Here is a 12201-nt window from a genome sequence, read left to right as displayed (position 1 = left end):
ACGAGCCAGGGCAAAAAAAAAAAAGCACAGTAGAACAAAGCAAAAATCAGCCACGTTGGTCGTGCTTTTTTACTGCCATGGAATTGTGCATGATGAATTTGTATCTAAAGGAATTTGTTTCTAAATTTGTATCTAAATGCAGCTTTTTACCGTGGAGGTACTGAAGTGTCAAAGATTGTGTGCACCACATGCAAACAAATTTGTCAAATGAGGGGGCACTGGATTCTGCACCATGATAGTGCCCTTATGCATTTCGCACAGACAGTGTGTGAGTTATGGCATGTAATTTCACCACTGCTGGAAAACCCTTCCTACTCAACAGATTTAGCCCCCTGCGACTTCTTTTTTCGTTTACTGATTGCAAAATGGTGCTCTAGGGGTGTCATTTCAGAGATGAGACACCAATTCAAAAGAAAATGGCCTCGCTGCTGATGTGCTTAAGAAAAGAGGGCTTCAAAGGGTGGTTTCAGCAAAGAAAGAGGAGGTGGAACCAGGGTATTGTGTCTAATGAAGATTATTTTGAAGGTGACCACATTGATGTATCTGAAAGTCTGTGCACAAACTGCACAAACTTTTGGGGCACACCTCGTATACAATATTTGTAACCAACCAAAGTTAGCTGTGGTAGCTGGGGAAGAACAGGTGAGCTAAGGTTGGAATAACATTGCATCAGCTCTGCGAGTGTTCCAACAGTGTTGTCCCATAGTACGCAAGGCTTTCTGGGAAAATCATACGTGAAATGCCAATGAACTATGCCACAGGTTTATGGATGTAGATACAAAAAAGGTTTTAGTGAAGTGCAGTCCGCCACAACATGCAGACAAATACATATGTACACACATACACACGGAGTCCCAGCTAACACAGAGCAAGTTTTAAAAGAGAAAAATAGGCAAAGGCTTCTGTACAGACAAAACCAACTGTAAGTAGTTAGCAATGTTCTGAAAAAGCCTATAGAGTATTTTTGTTCTTAATGAAGTACTACTCTTTATGATCACAATGCCAATATACCAGGCATGTGACCCATATTAGGATATATTAATATCAGTTGCTTGCAATACCCAACCTTCTGTTGTATTTTGTCTGCACTTAAAAGAAAGCCCAAGAAAATGTTCAAGTCTAGTAAGCCTGGTGGGCATTCAAGGGAAAATGAGGGCACACATGGGGAGAAAACAACTTTACTTTTCATTTTGGCCACAGCACTCACTTCAACAGTACATTTCCCGATACAGAAAAGATGGCTATTGTGAAGAAACCAATACAGACAAAACAAAATTTTTATGCAAAGTCTTGTCACCTTTCACTAAAATGGCAATTGTAAGGCTTTTGTCTTGCCTACAGGCACAACGTGCAAGCTGCAACCATTTGATCAAGGATTCAGGTGCATTATTGCTAAAAAAATGGTATCCTTTGCAAAAAATATCCCTTGCAGACTCATCAGCTACAGTTTTCAAATTCCAATTTGTGCCACAATGTAATTATTGAAAACATTAGTGATTTCTTGTTAATTTGTCAAAATATGCCTTTCAATTTCTCGTGAAAGTAATGTCTGCCATCTTGAATAACTGATTTCAAGGACCACAATTACACTACCTGCCACAGGTGATTTTTAAAAAATTGTGTATGGTTCTAAAAAAAAGAAACAAAAAAAACACACCCCCTACATCCACACAAGTGCCGCGTGCAAACTTAGAGTGCCGTTTCCATATGGCACAGTGTGTTCAGTAAGAAGTGCAAGAAAGGAACCCGGCTGCATACATGCCTCATACACAATGGGTCTCTGCGGCGGCAATATGGTGTGTTGCTACATTGCTTCAATGATAATTGCATTAATGTCGACATTCATTGTAAGACAGGCCCTGCCAGAATCTTTTGAGTGTGCGTTATTTACGAGAGAGGTGATATCCTATGAAGGCCAAGGCACTTGTAAGATTAAGTGGTACTTATAGGGATTGAGTAAATGCGATAGGCAGACTGACAGGCATATTGATCTTGTGTAAAAGACATGAAAATGCGTTTTGATAAGTTAAGAGCCATGTGACATTTTCTGCCAAACTTATCTTTCATCTTTGTACTCATTCTGTAGAGTTTCTGGTATTCTTGAATTGTAACATATCAATCCAGATTATCTTAATGTTCCCCCCTCAGAATACCCTGAAATGAATATACTATTTATTACATGACCAAACCTCAGTTAATAGGCACACAAGAAATGCAATTATATATCTTTTGAAACTTTGCACAGCAAAGGTTATCAGATTACTGAGAACAATAAACAAAATGCTGTACATACTTATTTGGTCAGGCAAGATGAAATACTGCCTCATTAATGTCCAATGGTACGACAACTCCTTCGGTGTGCGTGAGGGCAGAAACACATCCGGATGTTTGATGAGAAGTTCTTGGAAATTCTCAATTGTGGGCTGTGCTGTCTGAACAGGATGGAAACATTTAAGTCCCAGGCCAACAGTAATATGCAAATATCTTCACAAACATACCGCTGGAAAGGTATACAAGATACGCTCTTCTTCTTTACTATAAAGGGCCTTGGCTTGTACACCAGCCAATACATCTGGGTGGAGCTGTTTCATCGAGGTCACAGCCATTCTGGATAAAAAATTACGTGTGAGGATATCAACAATAAAACATAACCAAAGGCAAACTGATTGCTACCCTTACTTGGATATAACTGGGTCATACAGCAGTGCATACCACCTTTCTTTGATTTCTTGCAGGGTAAAATTGCAGGAAAATTTTACTCCACGGAACACAGTCTCCAAGTCTGTTGTCTAGTAGTATTAGAAGCAATACAAAATAAGATGCATGCACAGTGGAACTGAATTACAAGCTCTTTAACTCTGAACTTACTTGCTGTATGGCCAAACAAAGTGTATAGTCGTCAAGAGGTTTCCATCGACCAAGGTCCTTTGTAACCAATGCTTGAGTGTTCTACAGAAAAAAATTGCAGCATGGTACTGTCTCTGTAATAAAACTGCACACAACTAATTCGCATGGGCACACATCATGAATAGTAAAACAAGAGAAAATAAAAAGGCTCTTAGAGTACAAACCTTGGAAGACTTTTTCACTCGTTTTGGTGTGGACTTCGATGTCTAAAAGAAAAGCCACAATTATTTAAATTAATCATAAAATGGCCTAGTATGGAAAAAAGAAAGGATAGGAAACAATGGGCACATAATGAGATTATAGCGATTCTCATCCTCTGATCTTTAGAAATTTTAACTAAAGAAAATGGTATCAAGTAGTTAACGTGCCTGTGTGCTGTAATCTGTTAAAAGAGCACAAAAGCTTTGTTAAACAAAACTTGCATTATCCTAGCCTCTAAAAATGGCCCAACTTAAAGTACATGTTATTGAGCAAAAAGGGTGCCACAAATAAAGATAATGTTGGCTCTTTGCAAACTGTAAAATAGGCAAGATTAGTTCAAGATGAATGTAGTTGAGGCTTGCCATCAGCACCAAGGGTTGACGTGAGTTCCTACGATCACTCATCTTAAGTGCAATGCCACTGTAGACCAATGCTTACCTTCTTCCGCTCTGAATAAAGGGGGACAATTGTGTCCACCTGACTGCTGTCTGAGTAAGTCGCCAGCACTGGCGCTGAACCAGAGCCACCAACGGGGGCGACACTTTGAGTCAGCGATGTTGAAGGAGTGCCAGGCAAAGGTCGTGTACGAGGTGTCTTGATCAGACTGCTCTCGACAAGCTCATCGTCGAACTTCTTGCGCTTGATGGATCGGGATGAGCTGCGTCGCTTCTGCAAGTGCTCAGGCTATACAGACAAGGGAGCAAAAAGAAAGCATGCGAATGTTGGTCAAGCAAAGTTTTGTCAAACCTTTAAGGAACACGCAAATAAATCAACAGTGCAATTTTTATTATTTTTGCTTATTGCTTCGAGATATAATAGTATTGTGCAACAAAATCTGTGCACACAGATATGAGCTGTTCAATCAAATATGGAAAAGTCACAGGCCAAGTATTTAAAGAAAATTGCAGAAGTTTCATTTTAGTCTATACGAACTTCCAACAGGTGTTTACCATATCTGTGTTGACAGCGTCAGTTATCATGGAAGAATGCACCTTCATGTGAGTGACATTTAATAGTTGCTCACAATAGAAAACATTTTCTCACAACCTTAAGGTTTCCTCATAACACCTTTTGAACAGGGTAAATAAACCAGCACACTAACTAGACAATACAACCATGAACATTCAGGCCAAATATTATTCCTGTATGAGCAGCAGGGAGCCTACAACTTTGTTAAAATGACTGCCTGCTCTTTCAACTTTCTGAAATCTCTGCCACTTTATGTGTACATTCCTATGCATTTATAAGCATAATAGACCTTGCCCCACTTCTGGATACATGTTGTGACTAAGCAGCACGTCTGTCTGAGGGAAGAACAGAAGTCGTATCACTGATAGGGCAATGGCACGATCTGGTGGCACATGATACCACTGTGCCAATACAATGGTTTTTGAGAACGGACAATGCGATGGTGGATTATGGCATTAAGGATCCTAGAAATACAAAAACTCAGCATGATGATGGATGGAGCATGATAAGCAACATTGAACATGATCACAATGGTAAAAATTAGCAGTTGGACCGACAAAAAGTAGAGGAAGGCCACCAGGGTGTGGCAGAAGCAGCATTTAATTTTCAGTGACTCTTTCATAGAAGGAACACCAAAAACTGATGGATAAGATTCATGAGTAGGCATCCCTTAATGCGAGACTAATTCAGTCTTCACAAAAGGTTTGGAAGGGCTTGTCTAAAAGATATTACATCCTCATGCAAACACAGCATTAGCCATTCTAAAATACAGATAGCAGTCCAGAAAAATGGCTCAGCTTTTTTTTCCAAGAGGCAAAGCTCAAATACAGTACATTTATTTAAGAGCAACAACCACTATTCAACATTCTAAATTTCTACACAGGACATTCAGGAGTTACTTCCACAATTTGCTAAAGACTTACCTAAAACGGCTAACCAATATACGTACTCACTAAACATGCCAGTGACTTCTTGTGGCACTCGATAAGGGCCAGGAACAAATAAATGGTTCTTAGTGGCTGCATTAAGTATTATAACAGCACTATTCACAAACTAGCTGACATTGTTTCTCAACTGCCGAGGTCTCCAATATTTGGCACTTGTGGTGTTCTGGACACAGACTTTTCTGTGCAACAAACACATGCCTGTACAAAGTGCCAGTCATGCTGATGGAACAAACATGTCACAACGGCACCTTACCAAGTAAGTGCTGACCTTAAGGCTAGAATGGGGCACAGCCGGGGCAGACCTAGGTGCCGATTCACCATCAGAATTTGAAAAAGCACCCTTCACATTTCCAATTGTTGGTGGAGATTCTGAAATGAAGAGCATTATGTCATCCCATCGAAGAGGAGAGAGGACAAAAGTGAACGCAAAAGATATCTTTAAATAATAAAAAAAATTTGACGTACCAATATGCCTCAACGTCATTTTAGCAAATAAAGCAGACGTGCAAGTGCTGCGTCCCCCCCGTAGAATTACCATTTCAGACAAAGGGCTGTTAAGAGAGATAACAGCACACAATACAGGTATAAAAATTTTTATTTCTGACAAGTGTAGCAAATTACATGAGCAAAAGACAAACAATGCATAATACATCACAAGCATCAAGCAGACAAACAATGTACTGTAATGGGTTTAAGCTTAGCTCTCTCAGAAAAAGATGAAACAGGCAATTTAAGCATTACCAAAGCTTTTACTGAAGAAAAAAAGGTCACAAGAACTGCAGCCCAAGGCAAACAAACTGTGCCAATAACCCACCACAAACATGCCTTATAACCAATAAAAATCTTCTCGACATGCACAACAGTGAAACCATAACAATTTATAGCATGAATTCACTTACTACCAAACATTTGTGGAAACACAGTAGGCTAACTATATTACTGAACTTCCACTGCTTATACATCACAGAGGCACTTTCTATCCTCTTCAAAAGAGAAGCAAGCATCACCAGAGTTAACGGTTATCAAGCACTGCAACAGAGCCGCTTTCAGATGAAATCAAAGCTGATGCTGCTCAGCACAATGATACTTTAACAATAACAAACTACAATTCTAGGAGCATTGAAACAGGTCACTACAACTTACTGATCTCTACTCACACATAATGCTACCTTACATATAATAGGCCCACTACTGAATGATCACTGAAAAAAAGAGTGCGCAACAATGATATACATTGTTATTAGCTCTCAGAACTTGAATGAGAAGCAGCTCTGAAGAGCACTGAAATTCAGCACATTACAGAAGTACCACACTGACACTGTACAAGCATAATTTACCACAACATTGAAGCATTAACAATGATGCACACGAGGACTTTGCAACTTATGGTGCCATGGCTAGGAATGTGTGCGAAAATATTTATAGAATAGCCAGGAATGTGAAATGACCTTGCTTACATTTGATATGCAGACATAAGATGATACAATATCAACAATATGTTCCCGAAAATTTAGAAGCCCATATTTAGAGCTCCAGTGCAAACGTGCATTTATCAAAAACAAGTGGCCATTCTATTACAAATGCAGAACACAAATCTCAGGTGCTCGTGTCTAGCTCTCAAATCACTAAATGGTCTAAGCATAGGCATACCTACCAGGGGGGGGAGAGGCTGCCCCCCTCAGAAATGGGGGGGGGAGTAGGTCATTTGGCCCCCTCCACCCCATTTTTGAAATCAGGGAGAACAGCGCCTGGAGTCTCGACTAAGACCACTCGAGCCTACATAAAGCTGCTTGAAGCCGTGATAACGGAGGTCTGGCCTCTCCACCAGATGCATGTGGAGTCTCGGCCACACTGGTGCAGTGCCCTCATCTCCGGTATGTATATAGTACACAGCGTCTACTTGGTTCCAGCTGGTAAATTTCCCCACCTCTGCAAGTCTGCAGTATAGCCTTTGAACACTTGATCTAGGCATTGATTCGGACTACTTGGTCTGTCAACAGTGCAATAGAACCTCAATAATGCAATTGAAGTTTCCGTACTTTCAAGACTGCTTTCACTTATTTGGCTGTGAAAGGTGTTCTCGCGGTAAAACTGAGGCAGCACGAAGCATTCGCTTATCGCTTCCAGCACTCTTCATCACACCAGCGTTGTGACAGCAAGCGCTCGCGGTTATAGAGTGAGATGTGCTTATGTTTACCTGTGCGTGCAGGACACCATGCTTGTCATAGGCATATATACTGGTTCGGGGCGAGGCATGCCCCTTCCTCCACAGTCAGAAGTAAATGGGAGAAGTAGGTCATTTGCCCCCCCCCCCCCCCACACACACACACACTTCCGAAAGCAGACACTGTCAGCTGCACACTGACAAATCCAACAAAAGAACAGCTGGTGCCAAATTTTCTCTCAGAATTGCGCCCATGGGTACGATTTCTTAATTATGTATCCCCTGCTTGGGCAACAGGATGGTTTTTCGGGTGTCACTGCCACTTGCTGTAGCAGATGACACTCGACCGGCCACACTAAGCAGTTAGGGTTACCATACTTTGCAGAGCGAGACACCTGCGGGACGTGCCTTGCAAGCCTGAATTGCGGAGAAAGCCATCACTGGGCAGTCCAAGACAAGTTTATTCTACTACCACTTGCATCATCCCATGTTTGTTGGGGCCAACTAACCTAACCTCCTTTGAAAACACAAAATCACATTTGCTTTTTATAATTTACCAGTATTTCAATAGTGCTGCTATTTTAGCAATATTGTCACTCGATTTAGTGATTTTTTGTCTGTTTAAAGCAAAGTTTTCGATTTAGCAATCAGCTACTTTTTTTTAGTGACCTAAATGAACAATTGGCGATATTTTAACAACTTATAAGTTAGAAAGGTTGCTTGAAAAATGGTCTTCCAGAACCCAGTTTGATATTCAAAAGATACATGCAACCGGCCGAAACTCAATGTATGAAGCACAAGCTCTATGACCATGATGAACCAATGGTTGCCTTCACATTGGTAGCCTTCACATTGTGATTGTGCTCCATAGCACAGCGGCCATCATAGTGCTCATAAAATTGAAGTTTCTTTATTATTTACAAAACCTATTTGATTGTGTTTAATCAGTGCAGGTTCAGTGGTGTCACCAAATCCATTCGACTGGTAGATGTGCAGAAGTGTCAGAGAGCGAATTCACCAAAACCAAATGGAGTAAACTTTGTGTTCAGATTTAGAACACAGCAGTTGAATAAGATATATTGACTGCGTAAAAAAGCGCATATGTCGGAACGGCTGAGTTTGTTTGTGTGCGTCTGAACAAATCGCTTCAGTAGTCCCACGGCTTTCAGACCAATCATTATTTCACAGCGGCTTTCAGGTAGATCAAAGGCGAAAATGTGGTATTTAGCTTGTACTAAGCTCGGGTAATTGTCATCTCCGTGTTAACTACACATGGCCAAGCACATTCCACAGAGCCTCTTTCTGCTAGCACGAACATCAAGAAGCACGAAAAATTTAGGGACAATATGCAGAATAAGTGCATTTTAATGCTAGAAAAACTATGTTGCTTCTGTTCTTTTCAATCTTGCTGTACTTGTAACCTTCTAATGTAAAGTTAACGAAAAACTTAAGCTATCATAATCTGTAGCGTAAATGTGAGGTAGACAATCGAATATCGACTTTTTTGAACATGAATCAATACAGAATTGAATATTTAATAGATAAATGCAGACGTACATATTTACAGCAGGAATATTTATTTTCGTATAATTAGGAACACGCTTGTACTATATAGGCAGTCAACTATCACGGATAATTAGGATCATTTTGAAGACTAGATCACTAGAACCGTCATGAAAAGAGCTGCACGAATAGCTGCTTGACACCTTTAGAGCCTGGTGGCAAACAAGCTTTCCAATAATGACAGGCTGCTGTATGACCAACTTTCCAAAAACACAAAGTAGTTCTTGAAAAAAATATCAGGTCATGGAAAAGAAAAAGCAAATGAAGTAGTTGTGTTCCCTAGACACAACAAAATGCCTGTTACAAGGAAAACATCACTTGCTGTATTGTGAAAGATAAAACTGCTACATGACCATACTGCAAAAAAGACTAATTGACAGGCCAGAAGCAAAAATAGCTGGTTGCCACGTATTGGACAAAAACAAGGGAAACTATGGACAAAAACAAGGGAAACTAAGGGGCCCTGTTTTATAAGAACCCTCGCACATTTTTGCTAACCAGAACCATATAAAACCAACACATGCTGAAGAAAAGGAAAGCATAGGGGAATTATTTGCAGTTCTTAATCGAAGTGTAAAAATGACAAACTAAAGGGAAATGGAGGAAAAAGAAGGCGCAGTTCCGCCCGAAAGGCAAAGCACTGATTGCGATAGCAGATTAGCAGATAGCTGTACGAAGTAAGGATAGCAGTTTTATCGGCCGTATAAGCTTGTAAACATACGCTTACAAACTAAATTAACAATGATTGAATGTGTAAGCATGACTGAACAAGGACATAGAAAGAAGCAGACACACAAAGACAGAGCTGTCTTTGTGACTGCTTCTTTCTACGTCCTTGTTCAGTCGTGCTTGCGCTTTCTATCATGGATTCAAGCCAACCAGCCCACCAACATGTTTTACAAGCACGGTGTCACGTGTGCACAGGTAAACATGAACACATCTCACTCGATGAGTGCCCTTTCCTGTCATGGCTGAGGCCTGAGGCCGTCGCTTGGAGATACTCGGATTATTTTTACATTCTACCTAACTGTATAATTAGTCATAATTACTTAATCAACTTCTCAAATGTTATGATTAGACACAAAGTGTCAATGAGGAAATTGTTAATTGTCAATGAGGAAACTAAATTAACAAGCATGATGTCACACACGTACAAGGAAACGGAACACATCTCACTCGATGACAGTGGAAACTCGCTGCCAAAAAGCTGGTGCAAGAAAATGCGGCCGCGCAGCGAGTGAAGTGACATTTGTGCCGTCTATCGCTTCCATTGAAAGTAAGTGCTGAGAACACACAGCACGCACAAAGCTACGAGCTGCCGCGACACACCTAGACTCCGTCCCCAATGCAGACTGCTCTCAAGATATGGCCGTGTGACCGCGCACAGCCACCACATGTGCAATTGCAGCCAGTGCAGAACATTGCCCCCCTTCCGTCCCCAGTGCCTCGCAACATTGGGTGCCTCCTGCGCGACAGAAGATGGCATGCTTCCTCCCTGCTTTCGCCTCTTTCACGCGGGTGTGATTGAGACGCGATCATTGGCTCAATTTGCACGCTTATACTCGCACATACAGCACAGAGCATGCAGTGATGGTGTTATCGCCCTTAGACTTTATATGGAACCTCACGCCGACACTGACGGCAGAAATGCGCTTGGAGTGTCCATATAATTGCTATTGCAATACAAAAAAAAAAGGCAGAGGTTGGGGGTAGGAGACAGCACTTAGCAAGTAAACCATCACTAACTACAGTGTACTAGAATATGCCCATATTCAAGCATACTCTTAGCCCTGCGAACTACCACAGAGCTACTAACACACATTTCATGGCTATATGTATAAACAAAATCTACTAAGCTATGCAGAAATGAAAATTAAATTCAAGGGTCTTAAGAACTACTACAAACCCTGAAGACATGTAAGTGAGGATCAAGCTCTGCTGAGTATTGTGTACTGGTTCTAAAGTATATAAGAACAGTTATATCTATACGCAATTTTAAACTGTGTCAACACTGTAAAGCCTGGAGAAACATTCTGCACAGCCTGCATTTTCAAATGAACAGTGTCGTATACTAAAAGCAAAAATATGACAGTAGCAAGCAACTCAGGTTGATAGATAAAAAAAAGAAGTCCATAGTTGAAATAGCAATCAGTAAAGGTGTTATTATGCTGATGTCATTTAACGGATTCATATTGCCTTATCTTTATTTTAATGTGCTGTTTTTACAGTGTCTTGTTGAATGTTGTTGAACATAATGCAAAATTTTGCTTTTTTTCCCTGTCCTACCGCAACGTCAGAAACAGCTCTGAATGGCTCCCAGTACAATTACTAGATCTCTTGACGCTTCTACTGTGACCAGTGACGGTGCAGGCGTGTATATAATTAAGACACATACTAGGTCCGATAACAGTGGCCCTGTTCCACCCTTGTTATGCTTTACCACATAACACAGCTGTATTACGATGTAGTTGACATAAAAGAACTAGCCATTACGCAACATATATCAGACACTTGCCTCACATGCACTCCTCAACGAATGTCTCGATTCGAAGTGAACTGAGTTAGGCCTTCACTGCAGACACAAAAATGGCTTGGATTTAAATCTGATTTAGGCTAGCTACCTACATAATGGCAATTATGATGCAACTGTTCTGCATAAGGTTTCTTTTTTTCATTTTTCGCAGCAGGGTTGGGTTATTTTGGAGATCTGTGGCCGTGCCCATACAATTGGGACAATTGGTTGGAATATAGGGAGCCTCCCAAGTAAATCAGGAGAGTTGGCAGGCATGCAAATGCACTGCGAGGTAGGAGGGATCTGCACATTTACGTTTTTCCTTTAATATATCTCCTTATTCAAGTAAAGCTATTTCTAGCATAACTGTTTTCGGCAGATACAATAAGGAGACATGCACCTGTCGCAAGCACATTTTTCTTGTGATAAAAATAAAAAAGAAGCTTTGTTAAAGAGATCCTGCACCACCCCTCCAGCTTGGTGAAGAAAACGGTTTGCAGATAGCATATGATGCTGTGACCATCTCGGCCAAATTTTGCAGTCGTGCGGACATATAGAGTACGTAATCAGAGCGCGAAGTCACCTTTTTCTCAAAGGCTCTCTTTTCAACACAGGCCTGCATTTCACTCTTTTTCTGGTCACTTTATTTTATGTTATAGCAAATTCCTATATGTGGCTGCTATTGGCCAATAGCTGACATCAATCAAAAAGGATGTTTGGAACAGTGTGCTTCTTTGTACTGTTACTCTGTATATTTATTGACGCAGTTTAATAAACAGGCTGAAGTAAGCAGAAGTATGCTTTCGAATTTCGATAAGAGTTATGTACTTTAAGAAGTCCACTGTCGTCTGCTCACACTAAACCGTGGCTGCTTATTGGTGTCATAGCCATCAGCTCTCGCTATTTTCGATTAATTCTGAATAGTCACTAGCCTCGAA

At 40.7% G+C, this 12201-nt stretch overlaps 1 protein-coding gene across 4 annotated transcripts in view; it reads right to left on the bottom strand.

Annotated features, from left to right (window-relative positions):
- Rcd5 (microspherule protein Rcd5) overlaps positions 1 to 12201 on the bottom strand; it is a 44159-nt gene that overhangs the window by 20193 nt on the left and 11765 nt on the right. Inside the window, exons 3-10 of one of the 4 annotated variants that reach the window (XM_065431505.1) lie at positions 5490 to 5575; positions 5278 to 5393; positions 3547 to 3792; positions 3072 to 3113; positions 2869 to 2949; positions 2680 to 2789; positions 2499 to 2607; positions 2294 to 2432 (exon numbers count right to left, since the gene is read on the bottom strand). In XM_065431505.1, the coding sequence (XP_065287577.1) occupies positions 2294 to 2432; positions 2499 to 2607; positions 2680 to 2789; positions 2869 to 2949; positions 3072 to 3113; positions 3547 to 3792; positions 5278 to 5393; positions 5490 to 5562 (916 nt within the window). In that variant the 5' untranslated portion in view covers positions 5563 to 5575. The remainder of the gene's footprint in view (positions 1 to 2293; positions 2433 to 2498; positions 2608 to 2679; positions 2790 to 2868; positions 2950 to 3071; positions 3114 to 3546; positions 3793 to 5277; positions 5394 to 5489; positions 5576 to 12201) is intronic. The other 3 variants (XM_065431512.1, XM_065431504.1, XM_065431506.1) reach the window with 3 other exon arrangements.

The sequence above is a fragment of the Dermacentor albipictus genome, chromosome 1 (assembly GCF_038994185.2).
Source record: "Dermacentor albipictus isolate Rhodes 1998 colony chromosome 1, USDA_Dalb.pri_finalv2, whole genome shotgun sequence".
In the NCBI taxonomy this organism is placed as follows: domain Eukaryota; kingdom Metazoa; phylum Arthropoda; class Arachnida; order Ixodida; family Ixodidae; genus Dermacentor; species Dermacentor albipictus.
The sequence above is the reverse complement of the archived record's forward strand: the minus strand, read 5'-3'. Positions and strand labels throughout refer to the sequence as shown.